Here is a 27,583-nt window from a genome sequence, read left to right on the forward strand (position 1 = left end):
GTGTGTGTACACACACACATAGACATAGACACACAAACACACACACATATATTTATATATAGTGTGTACAAATACATGAAGTAGTTACATTGAGGGTTTTAAAAAGATAGACATAAAATATTAAATGGTAATATTTAAACAGGAAGAGGGAAGTCTGAGCTACTGTTTCCCAGTCCTTGTATTGTTTGGGAAGGAGGGCCAGGATTATTTTACTCTAATACATTTGTAAGCTAAAAGTATGTAGTAAAAATTTAAGGAACTCATTAAGGAATATAAATAAAGTGCTTAAATTCATTACCAGTAGTAAGGGAAGTGGAATAAAGGGAAAACAATACAAATGAACACACACATGTGCAAACTCAATTTTTAAAAATCAGAAAAGGAAAAATCAGAAAACAGGGGAAGCCTGGACTAAAAGAAATCAAAAAGTAATATCGCAGAAATAAGCCCAAATTCACCAGTAATAATAATAAAATAAATGAGATTTCACACAAAATAAATAAATCTGTCAGATTTCATTAATAAAATCCAGCAATAAACAGGTTTTAAAAGATGCACCTGAAGCAGAAGCACACAGAAAGTGGAAAATAAAGGAATGAAAAAAGGCACAGGAGAAGACTGCTAAGCAAAGAGAGTTGATATAGGATGTTAATACCAGAAAAATAGAGTTTAGTCAAAAAGCACTGCCAGATAATTTCATAATGATACAATACCAAATTCACCAAGAATGATATGGATTGTTCTCTCATATGCTGGTGGTAGGAGTAGAAATTGAAATAATCACATTAATTGTCAACTACATTCCAAAAAAAAAAAAAAAAGAGGAAAGACTCCAGATGTCCATCGACATGAATGGATAAAGAAGACGTGGTGTGTGTATGTGCGCGCGCACACACACACACACACACACACACACACAGAAATATTACTCAGCCATCAAAAAGAATGAAATCTTGCCATTTGCCATGACGTGGATGGAACTAGAGGGCATTATGCTAAGCATAATAAGTCAATCAGAGAAAGATAAATACCATATGATTTCACTCATATGTGGAATTTAAGAAGCAAAACAGATGAACATAGGGGAAGGGAAGGAAAAATAAAATAAGAGGAAAACAGAGGGGGAGGTAAACCATAAGAGACTCTTAACTATAGGGAACAAACTAAGTGTTGCTAGAGGGGAGGTGGGTGGAGGGATGGGGTAACTGGATGATGGGTATTAAGGAGGCGCTTGATGTAATGAACACTGGGTGTTACATGCAGCTGATGAATCACTAAACTCTACCTCTGAAACTAATAATACACTATACATTAATTCATTAATTTTTTTAAAAACCAAGTATATTTGGCATTGTCTTAAAAGGCAAATACATATCCCATGGCACAGCAAGTCTGCTCCTACATATACATATTCAAGAGAAACTATTAATACTTGCATCCCAGGAGATTTGTATAAAAGTATTTGTCAAGGTCTGATTAGAATAACAAAACCTGGAAATAGCCCAAATGCCTAATGAGCAGAAAAGAAAAAATAAATGGTATTATACTAACATAATGGACGATTGTAGAGCTCTGAAAATGAATGAACAATAGCTATATTCAACAATGTGGGTGAATCTTAGTATAACATTGAGGAGGGAAAAACAAGGAGAAGACAACATGTAGTAATGCCATGTTGATGAAACTTTTTATGAATCAAAACCGTGCAGTCATTCACACATACCTATATACATCTTAAAACTAAAATAAAAGGCAAGAAAGTTGTAGGATTCAGTTTGCTCAGGACAGAGAAACACATTGGTAGTTGTAAGTAGGGCCAGTGGGTTACACCATGCTACATGGTTGCCATTCCTAGAAAATCCAGGGCTGCCATGCGGCAGCCCTAGAAATAAGCTATTGGCACTGATGAAGTTTTGAGAACCTGTGTTAGGTTCATGGATAGTATTATTTTATATTATCAACATTTAAAAATAGAAAGGGGCATGCATGGACTAAAACTGAACAAATGTCATAATTCCAATGTTATAATTTAAACATGATCATAACTGAGATCCAATTAAAAAACACACAGAGGCCAGTTGTTTTTACCAAATCACTGATTCCTTCAGTCAATCATGCTCCATCTGGCTGAGTCTACCTCTCCCATCTGATTACTCCTTCCAGTCTCCTGCTTGCTCTGCTCCTGTCACCCTGACTTCCCTGCAGCAACTTCAGAAAGCCCAACTCTGCTGTCTCAGGCCCTTTGCACAAACTGTTCTTCACTGCCTGGCGTATTCTACCCATGGCACCTGGCAGGCTTACCCATGCTCATCCTTGGGGTCTTAGTTTCATTGGGTCCCTGTCAGGGAGATTGTGCCGGACACCCAGGCCAAAGCAAGTTTCTTCTGAAAGTCACTATCAGAGCATNCTTTCCCTTCATTGTACATCACACAATTTGAAATGTACATTTTATTTGTTTGCATGTTTTTCTTCTCTCCTGACTAGACTGTAAGCTCCTCAAGAGTAAGGACCATATGTGTTTAAATTCACCACTGCAGCCCCATTGCTCAGCACAGGGTCTGACCCACATTCAGATGTGCAGGGACAACAATGAAGGAGTGAAATGTTTTTGGAAAATCTAGAAAACAAAGAGATCAGCAGCCATCTGCAGTTGGCACTGTATTCCTCTTCCCTGTGAGCATCATTCAGCTGGTTCTCAGGATGTACCAAGAACTTCCAAAACAATGTCATATGGTAATTTTGATAGTAAACATTGTTGTTTTTTCCCTGAATTCAGAGAACTTTGTGCCTCAAAATAGTCCCCTTTTCAGAGCATGTTGGATTTTGTTTTAAGGCTCCTTAAAGATAACCACTCCAATTTTCCTTCCTGAAGTGCTTTTCTTGGCACTGGGGGTTGACTGTCCCACACACCAGCCTCCTACCTGTGAGTAAAAAGTTGCTCCAAAATGACAGAAGAGAAAGTATGGATTTTATCCCACTCTCTTTTAGGCAACAGTGACTTACCCAAATGGCCTTGATGCACTCAAGGTAAGAGGTTTTCTTCACACAGCTGACAAAAGGACCATTTTCAAGGACAGTTTTCATATTTTCCATGAAACTGGAACACTTACTGGCCTCATGATTTGAGACAGTGCACCATCTCACGGTTTTCTCAGGGGAGATAGCCAGACACAGCCCTAGGAGAAAGAAGCCAGAGGTTGTGTTAGTGGGAGAGACAGAGCACCCTCTGAAGGCTCTTGAAGTCTCCATCCCCTCCACCCTGTCTTCCACCCACTCCTCCCATTAACACCACAGAGCACAGATTCTGTTGCCTTCTGAGACTGGGAACAAGAGAAGGGAACCCTAATGGCCTCCTAGTTACCTGCTAACCACCCTGTGCTAGCCAGAGGGAAGCTGGCTTGACCATCAGCTCTCAACTGGAGACCACAATAATCTGCTTTACTCTGTTTTCCCTGCCTCCTTATCTCACCATCATGGCACTGCCATGGGACAGAAGCCTCATCAGTGTGACAGGACATTTTCAGCCACTTGAAGGTGTTGGCTCGATATGACAACTTGGGGAAGCTAGCAAGGTAGGAATTACCATCTTTTAAAGATGCTGGAACTGGGTTCAAGGAATGATGGTTTACCCAAAGTCACTCAGCCTGTTAGTGGCCAAGACTGGCCTAGAAACCAGGTCTCCACACTTTGGTCTCTGCCCAGGGAACAAAAGAAGATGACATTCTGAGTTATTCTCCATCTGCTTGGCCAGTAGGTAGGGGTAAATGATTGATGAAATAATGAATTTGCCTGTGATACTCATCTATCATCCTCTGTTTCAAGAATCACTAGAACTCCACATATTCAGTGGTTCTTTCTGTTTTCAGTGACCCCTCCCTTAATTTTCATCAGTCTTTTAGGCTGCCATTAGGAGAAACTAAAGCCAGCCATGTCTGTAGCTATTAAAATCATGTGGTTGCCCTGCTCCCAAAGACCTCTCCACTTTCTGTTGATAACAGCACAGGGCTGACTCAGGGAAGCCGATGAATATCCAGAACGCACAGAGCAGGAAAGAGGAAGGGCAACAGCTCTCCAGGATGCATAAGGAAGGGCCACAGGGAAATTACTGCCCCAACCACCCTTTATCCCACCTCTGCCCATGAGAAGTCATGGGAGACATCAGGATTCAGTGGCAGACCCTCCCTAAACTGCCCCTCCTGAGGTCTCATGGGTATGAATTTGTCCTGAGTCCTGCATTTACCTTGCACAGCCCTATGAGGTGCTTTGAGGGTGGGAGGGGACCAGGGGCAAAGGCAAGTAATGCAGGGCCAACTCCCAAGGGTAAACTTTTCCAGGAGACACAAATAACTAAACACAAGGCTCCAAAGGTATAACAAATGCACCAGGAGAGGCAGGCAAAAGTTCAAGGACAAAGGGAGCCAAACAATCTCAGGAGGTGATGGGCATGGCAGAGGCCATCCAGTCACAGTCCCCACGACTCGAATTTGCGCAAAACAAACTCCACTCCACTGGTGCCTGGATCCATGGCCTCATTTACCCTCACCTGACCCTCCCAGCCCCAGCCTTCTCACTGGTGAGGACCCAAGAAGTCTGGATTCAAGTATGCTTTGAACCCCCAGCGGCCCTGCTTCTTAGCATGGAACATCTTCAGCTCCAGGGGCACCCATGGGACATTAGACTGTTAAGGGTGGGGGCGCGGTCAGATCTGAGAGGCCTTGGATGCCGTGCTCAGCAGTTCAGACTCGACTCAGGAGGCCTCATAGAAGGGATCTGATAAACCATGATAGAGGTGTTCTTATTGTATTCTAATACTACAAGATTTACTGGACAAGGAGGAGGAGAGGAAGTAAAGAAGCATGGAGGGCACCAAAGGCGGCAAGGGCACTAGCGGGACCAGCAGCAGCGCGCAGGCGCGGAGCAGAGCCTAAAGCCATGCTGAACCAGCCGCGGGGTTGCGGCGGGGAAAAGCGAAGGAAGTGTTCAGGTCTCCCAGTCCAAGATTGGAACCCAGGAGCCTGTGTGGCCGAGTGGAGGGTGCAGAAGCTACAGAGCTGGCGACTCCGCGGGCTTTCCCCGCGCCGGCACTCACCCAGGACCGCGCAGGCCAGCAGGGCGCGGACGGCGAGCCTCATCTTCCTGGGTCTGTGGCTAGGAGCCGGGAGCACAGACCTGTGGGCTTCTGCGTCGCCTCGCCGGTCCGGTGCCCCTTTATCTCCCGCCCAGCGGACCAAGCAGAATCTTTGACCTCCTGTGTTTGCGCAGCCCGCTTGCCCAATCACCCCTCATCCCTCCCCCTTCATTCCTTCCCCAGGCTGATCACCCCATTTCCTGAGCTCTGGAAAGACCCACGGATGGAATCCAGCACAAAAATGCTGATTGTAAGGGAATTAAAGAAAAATCAACTCTTTGTTAATGCGCGCTCTCTCTGTGCCAGGAACAGGGCTGCAGCGGGTGGGGGAGGGGGTGGGGACGGGTGGCTCTGCTCCTGAATCTCAGGATGCCAGAGCGGGTCCTGCACCAGTCCTATGTATTCATTCCACGGATAAAAGAGGGAAGGAACGACCCTAGATCCATACTAGAAACGCATAATGACAGGCAAAGACCTTCCTGAGAGAGGGTGTCAGAGAAGAATAAAGCTGGCCTCAAATCAAAGACAAGTTCAACACTCTTCACTTGTTCTCAGGTGTCCCCGGAAACCCTGCTCCTGGGCTCTCAAAGGCCTTCCTAACTGAAGAATTGCTCTCTCCCTATATGCCCCACTGATCTAAAACTTGTGGACTGAAAACCTTCCTTCCCTCCATGCAGCCTGCTGGACACCTTGGTCTAGGGACAGAGTCACAGGGGAGACAAATTCTCTCCCACAAGAAGCTACCCAGGAATGTGACGACGAGTCTGGAGACTCAGAGCAAAGTGACACACCAGCACAAAGCAAGGTGCCCAAGGGAGGATGTAGCCTAGTCTCAATGCCTCAGTCATCCCTGGCTCCCTCCAGCTAAGTGGTTTCCAACTGGCTTTGATTGCACATCCTTATCAGGAAAAATAGTGTGTACATATTTTTTAAACCCAGATATTGTGTACATTTCAAACACGTGAAGAATATAAATTTAGAAAGCTATAAAACAAAGATGAAACATTCTTTTTAAAATGTTCCTTTGTTCATTTTGCCTTGTATACACTGAATAATAATATCTCAAGGCAAAATAATGCACTTAGGGAAAGGGCAAATGTACTGATAGTAGATAAAAATCAATACTCCAGAAAGTCATCAAAATAATTCTAGTTTTCTTAAAAAGTTACTTTTTATCCAGTCTGATCAGATGATTGTGGTTTGGGGCTCTTTCTCTACACTAATCTAACCAGGCCTAGAAGATGTCAGTATTGTCATTTTATTTTTGTTCACTTGTGTTTGCATTATCAGAATCATCTTCTAATTCTAGTTTCTTTGCACAAATATTTTTAAGACACTTGTGTATTTTATGAGGTTTGTTGAGTTAAACCACATCACCTAATCTGTACATCCAATTTCCTGAGCACATGAAAACCACAAAATGTGCAACCACAAAAGCCAAAAGCAAAGGACAGCTCAGAGAGTCACAACCATCCAGCACCCCCTTTCCCACCCCTCCCCTTTTGAGGTGTTCCCCATCTTCCCTCCAGACACTTCAGAGGCTCTACGAGACCTGTGTCGGTCTGGCCTACAGACCAGTGGGAGACAGTGCCAATCCTCGTTCAAAATAGTAGCGAATGTTCATTTGTTAATCTTTTGCATTAAGAATAAATATAACTGGAAGTTAGGTTACCTTCTCCCATACCCCAGTAGATTATCTCATATACAAGGGGTTACACACACCCCACTTTAGAGAGCATTGTTTTAGTGGGGACTTTCTGTTTACAGTAGAGACATAAGACAAGCCTAGCCAGCCTGCCTCACCAATGAGGAAGAGTAGCTGTTGCTGCCCTCCTTCCGTCCCTGCCCCTCATGGGCCTTCCTGCTTAAGCCACGGGAAACCCAGAATCATGGCAGGAAGGGCATATTCCTACTCCCCCTGCAGCAGGCCTATTAGGCGGTGATCTGGCTTCCTGTGGGAGACCTTGAGGTACAGAGATGAAGATGGAGGGAGAAAGTGAGGGGAAGGGCTGGCTGGGACGGAGTCTCCTGTAGAGCCGATGTCTCCTTAGGCCGTGCAGTGAGCTTGCAGGGTCTGCCCAGAAGTAGGAAGGAGAGTTGCCCGATGTTGAATAACCCACAAACTCAGGGAAGCTAAGAGCATGGAAGGCAGATGGACCATGATTCTTGCCCCTGGCCCCCTACTGCACTTACTCTTGTAAGTGAGCCAGAGGGGTCAATGAGCCTTCCCTGAGGCAGCTCCTCCAGGGACAGGCCCACAGCCAAGCTTGAGCCCCTTAAAGGGAGCACCTTCTGGCCAGTGTACTAGAATTCCCATTTAAAGATGAGATAAGGAAACTGAGGCCCTGAAGGTTAATAACTAGTCCAAAATCAACTGGTGAGTCAGATGCAAAATCAAGTAGTCTAGTTCCAGGATGCATGTACACATCCACCAGGGACACTGCCTCTTCCAAGAAGTTGGGACATACAGAGACCGAGGGACACTTCTAGGATCACACTGAGAGGGACAGACAGGGCACTCCGAGCCCTGACATTTCTTCACAGACACACCACCCCATATTTCAGTTTGCAGAGGGGCTTGTCCCTCTGGGAGTGGTCTGAGTGCCCCAACCGCAGAACCTCAGGCATGCACCAATTTATTGTGCTCAGATAGAAGGAAAGTATCGCATTTTCAGTCCTTCCATTGCCAAGCACTATTCTGGGGCAAGATCTGTGTGATCTTGACAAACTCTCTTGAGAGATGAGATCAGTTTCCCTTTTTTCAGATGTGGACATTACACTAAAATGACAGGTCCTCCTTCACAGAGCTCTGGGACCTGAACTCAAATCTCCTAAGTCCCAGCCTTCTCTAGACCTCAGCTGCCTTCTGGATATTCATCTTCTTTTTCTTTATCCAGAAATGGAAGGGAGCAATGAAGGGAAGAAGGGAAGGAAGGAGATAAGGGGGGCTGGAGGGAATGAAGAGAGCTTCCAGTTATAGACCAAGCCAAGTCACGACCCAAATCTTCCACCATAAACTGAATAAAACTCTTAAATTTCAGTGGGATTGGATCTCTTGTAGAAAGAGCTGAACTTGTGTGTACGTGCAAGGGGTGAGGGGTGGGTTGCTGACCTAAAGGGATGGGCTCTGAACCAATATTTGTTGTTTCCAAATGTTGCCTCATTTACAAAGAAGCAGAGCAAACAAAGAACTTCTGTCTGGTTGAACCAGAGCCTCTCCCCCTTCCCCCTCATTGCTTTCTGCCCAAAACCAAGGCTTCTCCTCTGAAAGACTGGAGTCTGGGTCTTTGGGAAGGTGGGATCAGGTAGCCTGAGAACTGATGCTCATAGACCCACTATCCCACAGACCTACAGCTCAGGAAGAGTGTGGTGAGAGAGGTGAGAACGTAGGGCACTGTCCTTTTAGAAAAATGTCAGGCCATTGAAATGCCACACACCACCAGTTGTCTCTGTCTCAGTCCTAGCCCCTCAGAAGTCCCTGGATGAGGGAAGATTCTCAGGCTTCCATTCTTTTCCCAGAGGAGTCCATAAAAATATCCTTTTCACAAATAGTCCAGGCCCAGACAGCTTCACCAATGAATTCTACCAAACATTTAAGAAGAATTATAACAATCTTACACATACTTTCCCAGGTAATAGAGAAAGATGGAGCACTCCCTGACTAATTTTTGAGGCTGGTAAGTGTAGTTTGAAAGCAAAAACCATCAAGGACTTCATGAGAAAGATAAAAAAAATAAATAACTTTTATGAACATAGATGCAAAAATCCCAAGCAAAATATTAGAAATTGAACCCAGCAATATCTAAAAAGGATACTAAATCATTAGCAAGTTGGATTTATTCCAGGAATGCAAGTTATCTTTTGAAAAATCAATCAGTGTAATTGATCACATTAACAGAACAAAGGAGAAAAATTATATGACCATATCAGTCAGTACAGGAACAGCATTTGGTAAAATTCAGCAACCATTCTTTTTAAAACCTCTTAGCAAACTTATCCTAGGAAACATGTTTAATCCGATTGCATATGTGTGTAATATATATAAATACATAAAAGAAATGTTTTATATATATAACATATATATGAAATCAAATACATATGAAACATATATATAACATATATATGAAATCAAATATATATATGAAATATATATATGAAATATATATATGAAATATATATATGAAATATATATATATATATATATATAAAATCATCATACTCAGTGGTGGAATGGTGAATGAAAGCTTTCCCTTTGAGATCAAGAAAAAGTTCTACTATTATCATTTCTATTCAACATTTTGCTTGTGGACCTTGCCAATCCAGTCAAGAACAAAAAAGATATAATTTGTGAAAGAATTGAAAAGGAAAAAAAATGAAACTGTCATTTTCTTCTCGGGTTATTGCATTAGAAGGAACACAAAAGTGATTTGTCTCATCATCAATTCTGTTAACTTTGTTTGCTTGGTTAAGGTAGTGTCTGACAGATTTCTACACTGCAAATTTCCCTCTTTATTAATGAGTAGTTCGTGGGAAGATATGTTGAGACTATTTAATATTTTATTCCTCATCAGACATGCACCGCCTCGTTTTAGCATCCATTGATGTTTCTTGCCTAGATCAAATATTACTATAGTAATATAGTAATTGCCAAATAGTGATTTTCTGATTATATCATTCTTTGTACATTTATCAATTGGCATTCTAAAGTAAACAAGTGCTTCCTGTTCTCCAATTATTTATTTATTTCCTTTTATTTATCAGCATGGACTCAGGGGTTCCTTCTCTCTCAGTGGGTTGTAATCCTTTACTATCATTTTTTTTTCAGTTTTTTATTGTGGTAAAATACACATTACATGAAATTTATCATATTAACCATTTTTAAGTATACAGTTCATTCATATTGTGTGACTGTGATGATCCGCTTTATCTGTTGATCAGTCAGTGGGCACAGACTGTTTCCATACTTTGGGTATTGTAGATAATGTTGCTGTAAACATCAGGGTGCTGTATCCCTTTGAATTAGTATTTTTGTATTCTTTGGGTCAATACCTAGTAGTGCAATTGCTGGGTTATAGGATAGTTTTATTTTTAACTTTTGGAGGAAATTCCATACTGGTTTCCACAGTGGCTGTAGCAGTTTGCATTCCCACCAACAATGCAAGGGGGTTCCCCTTTCTCCACATCCTCACCAACACCTGTTGTTTCTTGTTTTTTATTTTAGCCATTCTGACAGGTGTGAGAGGATATCTCACTGCAGTTTTTATTTGTATTTCCCTGATGACAGGTGATGTTGAGCATCTTTTCATGTGTCTGCTGGCCATCTGGATGACTTCTTTGGAGAAATGTCTATTCATGTCTTCTGCCCATTTTTAAACTGGATTATTTGTTTTTTTGGGTGTTGAGCTTTATAAGTTCTTTATGTATTTTGGGTACTAACCCTTTATCAGATATGTCATTTGCAAATATCTTCTCCCATTCTATAAGTTGCCTTTTAGTTTTGTTGATTGTTTCCTTCTCTGTGCAGAAGCTTTTTATTTTGATGTAACCTTAATAGTTTATTTTTGCTTGTTTCCCTTATCTCAGAAGACATATCTAGAAAGAAGTTGCTATGGCTGATGTCAAAGTAGTTACTGCCTGTGTTCTCTTCTAGGATTTTTATGGTTTCAGGTCTCACATTTAGGTCTTTAATCCATTTGGAATTAATTTTTGTGTATGGTATAAGAAAGTGTTCCATTTTCATTCTTCTGCATATTGCTGTCCAGTTTTCCCAACCCCTTGTTGATATGGTAATTCTATGTTTCATTTTATGAGGAATCTACATACTGTTTTCTACAGTAGCTGTACCATTTTACATTCCCACAAAGAGTGCACAGGGTTCTAATTTCTCCACATCCTCACCAACATTACTACTTTCTGGGTACTTTTTTTAAATAGTAGCCATCCCAGTGGGTATGAGATAGTATCTCATTATAGATTTGATTTGCATTTCCCTAATGATTAGTGATATTGAACATCTTTTCATGTGCCTATTGACCATTTGTATAATTTCTTTTCAGGAAAGTCTATTCAAGTCCTTCGCCCACTTTTGAATTGGTTACTTGTTTTCTGTGTTTGAGTTTTAGGAGTTCTCTATATATTTTGGATATTAATCCCTTATCAGTTACCTGATATGCAAATATGTTTTCGCATCCTGTGTGTTGCCTTTCACTCTGCTCATAGTGTCTTTTGTTGCACAAAAGTTTTAATTCTCATTAAGTACAATTTGTCTATTTTTGCTTTTGTATAATATCATATAATAAGCCTCAGAGTAAGTTAGAAAGTGTTTTTTCTTTTTAAATTTTTTGGAAAAGCTTAAGAATAATTGATGTTGGTTCTTTAAATGTTTGGTAGAATTTACCAGTCAATACATCACATCCAGTGCTTTTTGATGTTGGGAGATTCTTAAATACTGACTCAATCTCCTTAATAAATAAAAGTCTATTCAGATGTTCTATTTCTTCATGATATAGTCTTGATAGTTCTGTGTTTCTTGCAATTTGTCCATCTCATCGAGATTATCCAATTTGTTGACATGCTATTATTCATAGTAATCTCATAATCATTTTTATTTCTGTAAAATCAGTAATGTCCCTGCTTTCATTTCTGATTTCAGTAATTTGAGCCTTCTTTCTGTTTTTCTCAGGCAGCCAAGTTAAAGGTTTACAATTTTGTGGATCTTTTCAAAGAACAAACTTTAGGGGTCATTGATTTTCTCTAGTTTTTCTATTTTATTCTCTATTTCATTCATTTCTACCACAGTCTTCAGTATTTCCTTTTACCAGCTGAGTTTAGTTTGTTATTCTTTTTTCTGTTCTGTAAGTTGTGAAACTAGGCTGTCAATTTGAGATCTTTTCATCTTTTTAAATGTGTTTATAGCTATAAATTTCCCCCTTAGAACTGCTTTTGCTGTGTCCCGTAAGTTGTGTTATGTTTTCATTTCATTAATATCTAAGTATTTTCCAATTTCACTTGCGATTTTTTCTTTGATCAATTGGTTGCTTACCAATGTATTGTTTAAATTCCACAAATTTGTGAATTTTCCAGTTTTCCTTTTGCTATTGGTTTCTGACTTCATCCTATTATGGTCAGAGCAGAATCCTGGTATCATATCTATCTTTTAAAATCAATTGAGACCTAATGTATGGCTTAATATATGGTCTGTCCTGGAAAATGTCCCATGCACACTTGAGAAAAATCTGTGTTTGTTGTTATTGCATAGAGTGTTCTGTGCATGTCCCTTTGGTTTAATGAGTTGTTCAGGTCCTCTATTTTCACACTTATTTTCTGCCTGGTTGTTCCATCCATTATTGAGAGTGTGGATTGATGTCTCCAACTATTATTTTAGATCTATTTCTGAAGCGCCTGGGGGGCTGACCTGGATTTCAGCTCAGGTCATGATCTTGGGGTCTTGGGATTGAACCCAGGCTGCATGCTCAGTAAGGAGTTTGCTTGAGGATTCTCTCTCCCTCTCTCTCTGCCCCTTCCCTCACTCTCTCTCTTTCAAATAAATAAATTAATCTCTTAAAAAATAAAAATTAATAAAAATTAAATAAAAATTAAGAAAAAGAACTGCCTATTTCTCCCTTCGATTCCTTTAATTTTTACTTCATATATTTCGATGGTCTGTTATTAGGTGTATAAATGTTTATAATTGTTATATATTCTTGCAGTATTGAACTTTTTATTAATATATAATGTCCTTCTTTGCTTCTTGTAAACGTTTTTGATTTAAAATCTATTTTACCTGATATTATAACCAATGCTGCTCTCTTTTGAAATATCTTGTCCATCCTTTAATTTTCAGTCTGTGTCTTTGGATCAAAGTAAGTCTCTTGTCCAGTGCATAGTTGGATAGTGTGGGCTTTTTTTTAAAGATTTTATTTATTTATTTGACAGAGAGAGACAGCCAGCGAGAGAGGGAACACAAGCAGAGGGAGTGGGAGAGGAAGAAGCAGGCTCCCAGCGGAGGAGCCTGATGTGGGGCTTGATCCCAGGACTCCGGGATCACACCCTGAGCCAAAGGCAGATGCTTAACGACTGAGCCACCCAGGCGCCCCGGATAGTGTGTTTTTACCATTCTGCTAAGTTCTGTTTTTTGAATGAAGAGTTTAATTAATTTGCATTTAAAGTAATTACTGTGGTAAGAAGGGACTTACTTCTGTCATCATATTATTTGTTTTCTATATGCCTTATAGCTTTTTTATTCCTCTTTTCCTGCATTACTATCTTCATTTGTGTGTAGATGCTTTTTTTTCTTTGGTAGTGAAACATTTCAATTACCTTCTCATTTCCTTTTGGATATGTTCTATACTATTTTCCTTATAGTTACCGTGGAGATTACATTTAACATCCTAAAGTTATAACACTTGTTTTAATTTATATAATCTTAACTTCAAAAACACAAAAACTGCTTTTTTACAGCTTTATTGCCCACACCTTTCAATTGTTGATGTCATAAAATTACATCTTTATACATCGTGTGTCTAGAAACAAATGGGGGCACCTGGGTGGCTCAGTCCGATAAGCAGCTGGCTCTTGATTTTGGCTCAGGTCAAGATCTCAGGGTCCTGGGATTGAGCCTGCGTTAGCTCAGCCAGAAGTCTGCTTAAAAAGTCTCTGTCCTTTGTCCCTCCCCCGACTCATGTGCATGTACTCTCTCTCTAAAATAAATAAATGGATCTTTAAAATAAATAAAATAAAAATAAATGAATAATTGTTTTGTAATGCATTAATTTCACGTGTGTGTGTATATATATATATAAAACAAAATAAAAAGTTACAAATTGTTGTTACAATATTAACTTTATAATAGCCCATTTATTTTCCTTTACTGTGATCTTTATTTCTGCGTAAGATTTCAGGATATCAGGCACCTGGGTGGCTCAGTCAGTTAAGCAGCTGACTTCAGCTCAGGTCATGATCCCAGTGTCCTGGGATCGAGTCCCACATGGGACTTCCTGCTCAGGGGGAATCTGCTTCTTCCTCTATTCCTCTCTCCTGCTCATGATCTCTCTCTCAAGTAAATAAAATCTTAAAAAAAAAAAAAAACACAAAGATTTCAGATTATCATCTAGTGTCCTTTGATCTCAACCTGCAGGACTCTTACACGTCTAGTAGTAACAAACTTCCCCAGCTCTTGTTTATCTGGGAACATCTTAATTTCTCCCTCATTTTTGAAAAACAGTTTTGCTTTGGATATAGGATTCTTAGTTGACAGTTTTTTTTCTTTTAGCACTTTAAATATATCATCCCATTACTTTCTGGTTTACAAAGTTTTTGAAGATGAATGTGTTATTAATCTTATCAAAGGTCCCTTATATGTGAAAAGTCAGTTATCTCTTGCTGTGTTCAAGATTCTCTTTTTATCCTTGGCTTTTGGCAGTTTGGTTATTATATGTCTTGGTAGGGATCCCTACTTGTTGTTCATTGAGCTTCATGGATATTTATATTTATGTATTTCATCAAATTTGGGACGTTTTGGCCCATTACTTCTTCGAATACTTTTTCTACTCCTTTCTTCTTCTCTTCTGTGACTCCCACAATGCATATATTGTTCTGCATTTGATGTCCCACAAGTCCCTTAGGCTCTGTTCACTTTTCTTCCATCTTTTTCCTTTCTGTTCCTCAGACTCTATAACTTCAATTGTCCTTTCAGTTCACTGATTCTTTCTTCTGCCTGTTCAAATGTCTTTGAATCCCTCTAGTGAATTTATTTTTATGTTCAAATTATTGTAACTTTGGCCACTGGGTGGCCCTTCAAGCTTGTTCCTTTGTATATTTCACAAGCCCCATTATTTTTTAAGCACTTCACATTCTGGCAGAATAAGACATTTAGGCCTATCTTGTAGTTCCACACCAGCTTGGAATCTCTGTTTATGGAATCTCATCTAAGAAACTTTATCCTTTTAGTATAGAATGGTATTTAGGAACCAAAATCTGGGTGCTAGATGTGGTAACTGCTTTGGAAAGAAACAGATACTAGGATCTTTCAACAGACAACTAGGAATACACACACACACACGTACAAAACATAACGTGCACCTACATCTATTTCCCTCCTTCTCTCTTTCTCCAACCATGAGTTCATATTGATTCCCCCAATTACAATTGAACACCCAGCAAATCTTCTAGTTTTCTTCCTCTGCATATTTGCAACTTCCTTCTCTGACAGAGAGAAACCTGGATCCCAATATTCTCAATATTTTTAGCTTTTTGCTCACTTCCTCTGCACATAATCAATCTCCTGACCTCCAGCTGCCTCTTTGCCTCAGACTCTCAGGCTCCACTGCCCCTGGCCACCTCAAGGACAGGAAAGGGTGGAGAACAAATACATATTTTTTAACTGGAGAGAAGAACAAAAAAGGAAGGGGAGAGAGAAAGGCAGGAAAAAGGAAGAGTAAAAGGGGAGCTTTTTTATGTGTCTCCATAGTCGCATGGTATACTGTGAAAGGCAGAGAGCAGGATGTTGTGCAGACTGAGGAGTAACAGCAAAGGTGGTCAGCATCTTTCAATGTTACAAAGCCCTGAGCTTCTTCTCAATTCAGTCATTCTTCTATAGTAAGGAAAGACTGCAGACTGTCCTCATTTGAAAATCTAGAGATATCCATTCTGCAAGCAAAAGAACTTGCTAAGAAAACCCTTTCCTTGTTAGTATAATGTTCAACCTAACCCAGTTGTACCTGACCTCTTGGCCAGCAGGTGCAGAGACCACTGACCTTGGAGCTGAGTAGACTCTGGAAACTTTCATGTGTAAAGGAACAAAAGTCACTGGTCAAAGGTAGGCATTCGGGAAAAGCTGGCCTTCTCTAGCATGCCATTTGTGGGACACCTGGACAGGCTTGGCAAAGATGGGAACAGGGTTAGAGGTCAGGGCCAGGGGCATAGTTTGGAGCTCCATGGCAGGGCCGGGTTCAGGTAAAATTGTGAAACAGGTAACATGTCACAGAAGCTGTTTTAGTCCCTACTCCAGGGGCCCAACTGAAAATTGGCTTCTCCCTGACAACAAAGTGGGATACTAGGTAGGAGAGAGAAAGGGTGGGGAGTTTTGAAAGCATGGTATAAAGTGGGCCAGAATGTCAAGGAGTCTGGATTTTAAAATAAGGGAAGGATCTCAGGTATAAGAATCTGTTCCCAGAAGTGGAGTTTATTTCCAGATTTGTATTTGGAAATCATCTACCCAGTGCAAAGCAGGAATGTAATGATGATAAAAGTAGCATTAGATAGTGATGAAAGTAAGCATGAGAAATGATCACAACTGCAAAGATTAGGACAAGAAAAGAACATGGCCCTTGTTCTCCCTGACTGGGAACACCACCAAAGCTCGTGAGGTTTGGTCATTTACTTTATACATTCATTTCTATAGAATAAGACTTTCAGTTATTCAGTGAATTAGGCAAGTTATTTAACTCTCAGTGCCTCAGTTTCCCATCTAGAAAATGGGAATAATAATACCTACTTCATAGGCTTGTTATGAGAACTTAATTAGCAATTACAGTAAATAAATCACCTAGTACAGTACCCAGTACATTATTCTCCTTCTTATTTTTATTTGTGTCATGATCAATATCTTTCCCCTTTAAGTCCTGTGTACACAGCACTGTGAGCCCAGCCCCTCAGGTCACATCACATCAGGGAATCCTACAAGCATGCTGACCCCTAGATCCTAGACAATGTATCATAGACAATACACCAGGCAGAGCCTGGCAGCATTATTTTGTCTATAAAACTCGTATACAGACAAAGTAATGCTGTGTGTTCCTTTTATTCACCTGTCCATTCTTGAGGGCAGGTACTAAGTATTATCATGTGCAGTCTGTGGAATAAAATGGGTATGAAATTGGAGTCAGAGATTCCTGGGTTTAAATCATAGACCACTTAGAACTTACATGATGTTGGACAAGTTACTGATCTTTTCCTAGACTTTGTTTTCTCATTAGTAATAAGAATATGAGGGACACCTGGGTGGCTCCGTCGGTTAAGTGTCTGCCTTTGGTTCATGTCATGATCCCAGGGTTTTGGGATCGAGTCCCGCATTGGGTCCCTTGCTCAATGGGAAGCCTTCTTCTCCCTCTGCCTGCTGCCCACTCCCCGCTTGTGCTCTCTCTTACAAATAAATAAATTAAAATGTTTTTGGGGGGTGACTGGGTGGCTCAGTCCTTAAGCATCTGCCTTCGGCTCAGGTCATGATCCCTGGGTCCTGGGATTGAGCCCCATATCGGGCTCCCTGCTCCACTGGGAGCCTGCTTCTCCCTCTCCCACTCCCCCTGCTTGTGTTCCTTCTCTCGCTGTGTCTCTCTCTGTCAAATAAATACAATCTTTTTAAAAATTAATTAATTTAAAAAAAATTTTTTTAAGAATATGAATACCTATCTTCTAGGGCCATTTTGAAGATTACTCACAGTGCTATTAAAGTGTGTCCCTGCCAGTAGATGGCAATGACTATCATTATTACAAAACAACTAGTATGGATTAAGTACTACCAACAGCTTCAGTGACTTAATGAAGTGACCCCACATAATTTTTTTAATGGTTTTGTCTATTGCTGGTAGGCCTTTTGGCAAAACATACCCTGTGAGACCATTTAGTACAATGACTTCATTTTACAGAGAGGCTCAGCCAGAGAACATAACTTGTAGGGTGCCCAGTAGGGCAGGCAAAGCTGGAACCTATTTTGCACTCAACATCCTGAGCTATCCTCATCATCCTGTAACCCACTGTCCTGGAGGGTCATTCATATTTTCTTCCAAGGTTATTTAGGTATTTCATTTCTCATTGCTTTTTCACCAGGAGAAGCCCAGTACTGAGATCTTCAGGTGCACCCATGAAAAGTGGCTGGTTAAGCTGAGCATAGTCTAATACTTGTGGGGCAAAACAAACAGATCACTGATCCCTCTGCTGCCCCACTGCAAACGCCACTGTTTGATGTCCCTGCTCTCCATGGGAAGAGAAGAGCAAAGTCCACCTGGTTTCTCACCTGTTCCAAAGTAAACCTCTGGCCTATACAGATCTGTAGACAACTGGAGTCAACTGCTGGATTCTACAATTGAATGATTTTACCCTTTTAATTGTTCTAAATGTTCCCACAGATAGGCCTTGTACATTAATATGTACAACTTGTCTCTATATATAGTTTAGTAAGTCTTATTAGCCCCATCAGGTGGCATCTGCCTGAAAACAGGTTAACTAGCCTCTATCCTCACTCCTTCACCCCAGAGTAAAATGGTATGAGGTCACAGAAAAATCACTGGACTGGAGCTATAAATACACAAAAATTGTAGGTCAAGTAGTGTGTGTGTGTTACTAAGGTTAGAGTCCCAGGATTTTATTACATTTGAAACAGATCCAGTGGTATCCACAATATGATGAAATGTAAAACATTAATTATCTGCTCTGGTCTTATTTCCAAGTTCTTAAAATTCAGATAAAGTAGGTATAGGGTATGTGACAACTCTTCCCCAGTGCCAGTGAAAGGTCTCGGTTAGACCAGGATCTTTGGGTGCCTGCCTTAGGGTTATACCACTGAAGATTACTCAGAGGTTTGGCTCTCCTGGTGGGGAAAATTAGCAGCACAAATTCCAGCCCCTCAGAGGCAACAGTCTCTGAGGCTTTGGGCAAGAGAGCTCGAGGACTTTGTAGCAGGTGAAACTCTAGGAGTCTTCCTGGAAGCACCAACATAAAAGATGAGCATGCAACTGGCTTCCTGGGGGCAGCCTGCAAAGAGATGACCTAGGAGTAGATGTGAAAATCCCAAGAAGGACCAAAGGATCTGGAGCAATCTGGATCTAGAAGTGGAATCAAGATTGCACAGAAAAGCGATAACAAGGATGAAGGAACAAACAAGGTCTAGACCAAAGTAGAGAAGGGAATAAAACCAAGAAACCCTAGAAAGCAAGCTACTGTGTTTTTAAATAATGCACAAAATGACAGAAGAGGGAGCTCTGTGAAGTAAGAAACACTTTCCTAAAAATAGCCTTATTCTAAAAGTCCAGGGAAGCAAATTTCACCTAAAATTGAACAGAAAGTATCATGGTCAAATACCATATAAAGTTAGTACAAGAAAAAATAACATGTCCACAGACAATGAAATTTTGCCAGAAAGATTTGCCTACAAAATACCTAAAATCTGCAATCTACACAAAGGTATGAAGAGAGCTAGAAACAATAAAGATGTGGGTAGATAGTAAAGATTTCTTTTCAGCATTTAAAAATTTCATTAAAAGATAATTGATGCTTGATATAAAAATAATAAAAATTATTTTCAAGTTTCTTATGTATGGAGGGGTAAAATACATGATAGTAAGAACACACAAATAAAAGAGGGAAATTAGTGGGGGAGTGCAGTCAGCTTGTGCTGGCTTGCAAAAGCTGATTGTATATATCTCTTCTAAACTCTGAATTCATTGACATCACTTTGGTAGCTTGAAATCATCCATGGTAAAAGTATTTACTTTATGAAATTGGTTAATGATACAAATCAGGGCCTTTTTTTTTTTTTAACTTTGAAGACCTGGTTGTTAAAAGTTTATCCAGAAAATACTGATGAAAGTGGAACTGTAATATTACAGGATCTTACATTATACACAAAGTGATACAACATTATTTTAAATTTATTTTTTATTGAAGTATAATTAACATACGGTGTTATATTAGTTTTGGGTGTATAATATAATGATTCAACAATTCTGTACGTGACTCTGTGCTCATCAGGGTAGTGTACTCTTAATCCCCTTTATCTATTTCACCTCTTCCCCCACCCACATCCTCCCTGGCAGCCATCAGTTCGTTTTCTATACTTAAGAGTCTATTTTTGTCTTTTTTCTTTGTTTGTTCATTTGTTCATTGTTTGTTTCTAAAATTCCACATATGAAGTCAGATCATATGGTGTTTGCCTTTCTCTGATTGGCTTATTTCACTTAGCATTATACTCTCTAGGTCAACTCATGTTGTTACAAATGGCAACAACTCATTCCTTTTTAGGGCTAAGCAATATTCCATTATACACATGCACACAACATACTTTTTCATTGGGTTGCTTCCATATCTTGGCTATTGCAAATAATGCTGCAATAAACATAGGGTTGCATGCATCCTTTCAAATTAGCCTTTTCATTTTCTTTGGGTAAATACCCAATAGTAGAATTACTAGATCTATTTTTAGTATTTTAATTTTTTACAGAAACTCAATACCGTTTTCCACAGTGACTGCAACAATTTGCATTCCCACCAACAGTACACGAGCGTTCCCTTTTCTCCACATACTCGCCAACACTTGTTATTTCTTGTCTTTTTAATTTTAGCCATTCTGACAGGTATAAAGTGGTATCTCACTGTGGTTTTGATTTGCATTTCCCTGATGATTAGTGATGTTGGGCATCTTTTCATATGTCTGTTGGCCATTTGTATGCTCTTGGGAAAAATTTCTATTCCTTTCTTCTACCCATTTTTAATTAGATTATTTGGGGTTTTTTGGTGTTGGATTATTTTGTTTTGTTGATGGTTTCCTTTGCTGTGCAAAAGCTTTTTATTTTTGTATAGTCCCAATAGTTTAATTTTGCCTTTGTTTCCTTTGCTGGAGGAGACATATCTAGAAAAATGTTTCGATAGCCAATGTCAAAGAAATTACTGCCTATGTTTTCTTCTAGGAGTTTTATGATTTCAGGTTTCACATTTAAGTCTTTAATCTATTTTGAGCTTATTTTTGTGTATGATGTAAGAAAATGGTCCAGTTCCATTATTTTGCTTGTAGCTGTCCATTTTCCCCAACACCATTCGTTGAAGAAGCTGTCTTTTCCACATTGTATCTTCTTGCCTCTTTCATCATGGGTAGATTGACCATTAAGCATGAGTATTTTTTTTTTCTTCTGAGCTCTCTATTCTATTGGTCTATGTGTCTATTTTGGTGCCAGTGTCAAACTGTTCTGATTATTACAGCTTTGTAATGTAACTTGAAGTCTGGATTTGTGATACTTCCAGCTTTGTTCTTTTTTCTCAAGATTGCTTTGGCTATTCACGGTCTTCTCTGGTTCCACACAAATTTTAGTATTATTTGTTCTAGTTCTGTGTTAAATGTCATTGATATTTTGATAGGGATTGCATTAATCTGTAGATAGCTTTGGGTAGTATGGACATTTTAACAATATTGGTTCTTCCAATCCAGAAGCATGGACTATCTTTCCATTTGTTTCTGTCGTCTTCAAGTTCTTTCATCAGTGTTTTATAGCTTTCTGAGTACAGGTCTTTCACCTCCTTAGTTAAGTTTCTTCCTAGGTATTTTATTATTTGGGGTGCAATTGTAAGTATGATTGTTTTCTTAATTTCCCTTTCTGCTGCTTCATCTCTGGTGTATAGAAATGCAACAGATTCCTGTATATTAACTTTGTATCCTGGTATAACATTATCTGACACTAGTATTAAGCTAAAGATAAGTATTGTAAACTTTGGAGAAGACATTAAAAAATAAAATAAAAATAACTAAAAAAAACAGGATGCCTGGGTGGCCCAGTTGGTTAAGTGGCTGCCTTCAGCTCAGGTCATGGTCTCGGGGTCCTGGGATGGAGTCCCGCATTGGGCTGCTGCTTGCTTCTCCCTCTCACTCTGCCTGCTGCTCTCCCTGCTTGTGCAATCTCCCTCTCTCTCTCTCTCTCTCTCCCCTGGCAAATAAATAAATAAAATCTTTAAAAAAAAGAGCTAAAAAGCCAATACAGAAGATAATGTAATGCTAAAAAACACTCAAGCCAATAGAAGGCAGAAAAGAGGAAGAAACAAAGAATAGAGGAAACAGATAGAAAACAAATATTAATAATTATACATAAACAAACTAAATACATCCTTTAAAAGGGTAGAGGTTGTCACACTGAATGAAAAAAGAAATACCCAACTGTGTGCTCTTTATAAGAAACCCTCCTTAATATAAACAGATGGATTAAAGTCAAGAATGGGAAATAATATTACCAAGCACATACCAGTCATAAGAAAGATGGAGTGATCATATTGATTTTCAATGATGTAGACTTAAGAAGTATTACCAGAGACAATAGGGACATTTCATAATAATGAAGCAGTCAATTCATTAAGAAAGCCTAACATCCTGGGGCGCCTGGGGCGCTCAGTCGGTTGGGCATCTGCCTTTGGCTCAGGTCATGATCCCAGGATCCTGGAATGGAGCCCAGCATTAGACTCCCTTCTCTGCAGGTAGCCTGCTTCTCCCTCTCCCTCTGCCTGCTGTTCCCCCTGCTTGTGCTCATTCTCTCTCTGTCAAATAAATAAATAATATCTTTTAAAAAAAAGAAAGAAAGAAAGAAAGAAAGAAAGAAAGAAAGAAAGAAGAAAGCCTAACATCCTAATGTGTGTACCTAACAGAACAAAATAATATAAAGCAAAATCTGACTGAACTGGAAGGAGAAATGAGCAAATCCATACTTACAGCTGGGGATTTCAATTTTCTTCTCTCGGCAATTAATGCAAAAAGTAGACAAAAAATGAGTCAAGATGGAGGGTTTGAACAATAACATTAACCAGTTTGACCTAATTGCTATTTATAGAGCTACACTACATATTATAGATCTACACGTTATAGAACTACACCCCCAAGATACAAATTACATATTTTTTCCAAGTGTACATGGTACACTTGGTGGTTACCAAGATAGACCATACGCTGGTCATAAAAAAATAATAAATTTAAGAGGATTGCAGTCATATAGAATATAATCTCTGACCACAAAGGAATTAAATTAGAAATCAGTAACAAAATCATACCCGGAAACTCATCAAGTATTTGGAAATAAAAAATAACTTTTACATAATAAACAGATCCAAGAAGAAATCTTTGGAAAATTAGAAAAAAATGTTACCTGAATGATAAAGAAAATATAACATACCAAAATTTGAGGGATGCAGCCCAAGTAGTACTTAGAAGGAAATTTATAATTTTAAATGTCTATATTAGAAAAGAAGACTGTTCTAAATAACTGATCTAAACTTGTACCTTAAGAATCTAAGGGAAAAAAAGCAAATTAAATGAAAAGTAAGTAGAAGAAAGGAAATAGGGCAAGAACAGAAAATGAGGGCACCTGGGTGGCTTAGTCAGTTAAGCATCTGCCTTTGGTTCAGGTCATGATCCCAGGGTCCTGGGATAGAGTCTCGCATTGGGCTCCCTGCTCAGTGGGGAGTCTGCTTCTCCCTCTGCCTGCCCTTACACCCTGCTCATGCTCTCTCTCTCTCTCTCTCTCTCTCTGGCGTGCTCTCTCTCTCTCAAATAAATAAAGTCTTTAAAAAAAAAAGAAGAGAAAATGAGATAGAAAATAGGCAAATAGTGAAAACTTAAAAAACACAAACAAAAGTTTGTTCTTTGAAAAGTTCAATAAAATTGATAAAGCTATAACTAGACTGCTAAAGAAAAATGAAGAGAGGAAACAAAAATTACCAGTATAGAAAATGGGAGAATAGATAGCATTATACAACTTATAAATATTAAAAGATAATAAGGAAATATTTTGGACATGTTTATGGCAAAAATAGACAATTTAGATGAAATTCCAAAAAACAAATTTTACAGCTCTAGATTTTCACTGGGTCTTCTTTAAGCCTCACACTTTTTTCTTTGTTATGTTCATGTTTTCATTTAAATCCTTGGGAATGTTTATAACAACTGTTTTAATGTTCATTGTTTGTATCTGATAAAGGGTTAGTATCCAAAGACATTCTCAAACTCAACACCCCAAAAATGTATAATCCAGTTAAGAATGGACAGAAGACATGAATAGACATTTTTCCAAAGAAGACATCCAGATAGCTAACAGAAACACGAAAAGATGCTAATATCACTCATTATCAGGGAAATACAAATCAAAACCATGATGAGACACCATCTCACACCTGTCAGAATGGCGAAAATACCAACACAAGAAACAACAGGTGTTGGCCAGGTTGCGGAGAAAGAGGAACCCTCTTGCCCTGTTGGTGGGAAGCAACCTGGTACAGCCACTGTGGAAAACAGAATGGAGGTTCCTCAAAAAGTTAAAAATAGAACTACCCTATGATCCAGCAATAACAGTACTAGGTATTTACCCAAAATATACAAAAATACAGATTAGAAATGGTTCATGCACCCCGATGTATATAGCATTATCAACAATAACCAAAATATGGAAAGAGGTTAAATGTTCATCAACTGATGAATGGATAGACAAGATTTGGTACATATACACAGTGGGATATTCCTCAGCCATCAAAAAAATGAAATCTTGCCATTTGCAACAACGTGAATGGACCTAGAGTGTATTATGCTAAGTGAAATAAATCAGTCGAAGAAATACAAATACCATATGATTTCAGTCATATGTGGAATTTAAGAAAGAAAACAGATGAACATATGGGAAAGGGGGAAAAAAGAGAGAGAGGGAAGCAAACCATAAGATACTCTTAACCATAGAGAACAAACTGAGGGTTGATAGAGGGAGGTGGGGGGGAAGGGATAATTGGATGATGGGTATTAAGGAGGGCACTTGTGCTGAGCATGGGGTGTTATATGTAAGTGATGAATCCCTGAATCCTGAATCCAATATTGCACTGTATGTTAACTAACTAGAATTTAAATAAAATTTTGAAGAAAAAGGGGCGCCTGGGTGGCACAGCGGTTAAGCGTCTGCCTTCGGCTCAGGGCGTGATCCCGGCGTTATGGGATCGAGCCCCACATCAGTCTCCTCCACTATGAGCCTGCTTCTTCCTCTCCCACTCCCCCTGACTGTGTTCCCTCTCTCTCTGGCTGTCTCTATCTCTGTCGAATAAATAAATAAAAATCTTTAAAAAATAAAAAAAATTTTGAAGAAAAAAAATTTTTAAATCAAGTCTATTGTCTAACTACCATCATGTCTTTAGTTTTTAGGTGTGTGGGTTTTTTTTTAAGTTTTTATTTATATTTTTGAGAGAGAGTGGGGGGAAGGGGCAGAGGGAATCTCAAGTGGAATCTGTGGAATCTTAAGCAGTCTCTGCTCTGAGCATGAAGCCTGACACAGGGCTCCATCTCATAACTCTGAGATCATGACCTGAGCCAGAATCGTGAGTCTGGCACTGAACCGATTGAGCCACCCAGGTATCCCTTTAGGTGTGTTTTTATTGGTTGATTTTTCTTCTGACTCTGAATCACATTTCATGCTTCTTTGCATATCTGGTAACTTTTGCATTTGATGCTGGATATTATGTATGCAACATTTTCGAATATTTAGAATTTGTTGTCTTCCTGTAATGTATTTTGAGGCTTATTTTAGAAGGCCATTAAGTTACTTACAGATCAGCTGGATCCTACCAAGGCTAGTTTCACTCTCAGGTCAGTTATAGAGCAGCCCTTAGTCTACAGCTACTTTATTTATCCTCACATCCAAGGCCTGACCTTCAGTAAAATCCTTAGGTGTTCGATTAGGTCTCTTCATTCAGATTATAGTAGGAACACAACTGACTCCTAGCTCTGTGTGGGTGTTGGGAATTGTTCAGCTTATAGGTCTCTCACAGTTATTCTTTGTCTAGTCTGACAGATTTCAATTTCATTCTACACTCGTGCATATTAGTGTTTCACCAAACATTCAAGGAGACTCTTCTACAGATGTCTTCTGTATACAAACTCCAGTCATCTTGCTTCCCTAAGCTCTGATCTCTGTTTCCACAACTCAACATGACAGGCTTTCTTGGGTTCCCCCAACCTGTGCCATCATCTGGAAACTTCTTCCAGGCAAAAAGTAGGGTCATCATTCTGCTTACCTCTTTTTTTCCCCTTCTTTCAGGAGCTGGAGTCCTGTGCTGCTATTGTCCAATGTTTGAAAACAGTTGTTTCATATACTTTGTGCAGTTTTTTAGTTGTTTATGGAAGGAGGGCAAGTCCTGTACTGGTTACTCTTTCACAGATAGAAGCAGAAGTCCACACTCATAAAACTAACATTTAACAATATATGACTTAGGGTCCCATTCAATATTTATTGAGGCACTACCATAAACTTCAGTTGTGGTAATACTAGATATGGCAAAATCTCTGATAAAAAACTGATTTAAGTGAGTATAAATCATACTTTCAGGAAGTTGACTGTAAAGGGTTGACTGTAGGGTTAGATTTTTGCAGTAAATTTAATGTCTTCCAATTAATCTGAGTCAGGATTTTTTTTAATTAAAGATTTCATTTTTATGTATTTGACAGAGAGAGACAGTGAGAGAGGAAACACAAGCAAGGCAAGTGTGAGAGGGAGAAGCAGGCTTCCTGCTGAGCAGGGAGCCTGATGTGGGGCTCCATCCCAGGACCCCGGGATCATGACCTGAGCCAAAGGCAGACGCTTAATGGCTGAGCCAGCCAGGTGCCCCCTGAGTCAGGATTTTTATTCCACTTGAGGTTATGAATTTTAAATGTTCAAATATATTTTTAAAATACACAAACTCATTCCTTATCCTCTGTTTTTATTATGTAAGTCCTTCTACTGCACACACTGATGCTTTTTTTTTGCACACTTATAATCACCACTCAGACTCCCTTCAGACAGATTTATTGCTTAAATTCTATATAAGTGATTCAACTCTTGGGTAAAATAAAGAATAGGGAGGGAAGATGAGCTAGTCTTGTACAGTTCTTTTAAAAAGTACAATTTAATAGATATTAAATTTAGAAGCATAACTCTAGTATAAAGACAGTTTTTTCCCCTCAAAAAATCTGAGGACATATAATGAAGTTTTCTGAACAGACACAATTTTTATTCATTTTAATTTTTGTACCAGTTACAGCACATAATTATATCAAACAACTGAGGTTAACAGAGGCCTACACACAGACAAGTGAGGATGTGTCCCCACCATATTTGCAGGCATCGAGTATCTCTGTGGTTGCCCACTTTGATCAGTTTTTAATGTACATGGAATGTACAGGCATCTAGAAGTTCTGTGAAGCAAAACATAAGAGAAAGATTTTCAGGTACTTCCTGTGCTTACTAAACACATTTCTTTTCTTTTCTTTTTTTTTTTATTATGTTAGTCACCATACAGTACATCCCTGGTTTTTGATGTAAAGTTCGATGATTCATTAGTTGTGTATAACACCCAGACTAAATACATTTCTGTTTCTGTTTTCTAAAAGTAAATGCTAGGTAATAATAATTTTTTTTTAAATTCCCTCTCTCTCTCTCTCTCTCTCTCTCTCTTTCTGACTGTATCTCCTAACTGACGTCAGTGCTATCCTTAAATACCTACATTTTCCTTTTCTCCTGTTCTCATCATCTCCAACGCACAGTACAATTCAACAAAAATTCAGGCACACTCCCAGCAATTTGATTATCCCAACTTTAATTTTATTTCTCCTACTTAATCCTTTTTGAGGCAACTATACCATTCTAAACACGCACACACACGCCATTCTAATACATATGTATATCTAAAACTAGAAAG

At 39.3% G+C, this 27,583-nt stretch overlaps 2 protein-coding genes and 1 long non-coding RNA gene across 5 annotated transcripts in view; 1 reads left to right on the top strand and 2 right to left on the bottom strand.

Annotated features, from left to right (window-relative positions):
• The window catches only part of LOC103679015 (serotransferrin-like), a 52,656-nt gene extending 47,509 nt beyond the window's left edge, over positions 1-5,147 (bottom strand). Inside the window, 2 exon segments of the mRNA XM_040636803.1 lie at positions 3,004-3,176; positions 5,090-5,147. Coding sequence (XP_040492737.1) covers positions 3,004-3,176; positions 5,090-5,132 — 216 coding nt within the window. The 5' untranslated portion in view covers positions 5,133-5,147.
• Positions 1-27,583, top strand: part of LOC103679007 — a 65,256-nt gene that overhangs the window by 24,284 nt on the left and 13,389 nt on the right. Inside the window, exon 2 of the long non-coding RNA XR_572800.2 lies at positions 15,863-15,944. This is a non-coding gene — a long non-coding RNA (uncharacterized LOC103679007). The remainder of the gene's footprint in view (positions 1-15,862; positions 15,945-27,583) is intronic.
• Positions 26,870-27,583, bottom strand: part of LOC103678998 (inhibitor of carbonic anhydrase) — a 44,054-nt gene continuing 43,340 nt past the window's right edge. For all 3 annotated transcript variants that reach the window (XM_040636801.1, XM_040636802.1, XM_008708505.2), the window contains one exon: positions 26,870-27,080. In XM_040636801.1, coding sequence (XP_040492735.1) covers positions 27,046-27,080 — 35 coding nt within the window. In that variant the 3' untranslated portion in view covers positions 26,870-27,045. The remainder of the gene's footprint in view (positions 27,081-27,583) is intronic.

The sequence above is a fragment of the Ursus maritimus genome, unplaced genomic scaffold (genome assembly GCF_017311325.1).
Source record: "Ursus maritimus isolate PB19 unplaced genomic scaffold, ASM1731132v1 scaffold_20, whole genome shotgun sequence".
Taxonomy (NCBI): domain Eukaryota; kingdom Metazoa; phylum Chordata; class Mammalia; order Carnivora; family Ursidae; genus Ursus; species Ursus maritimus.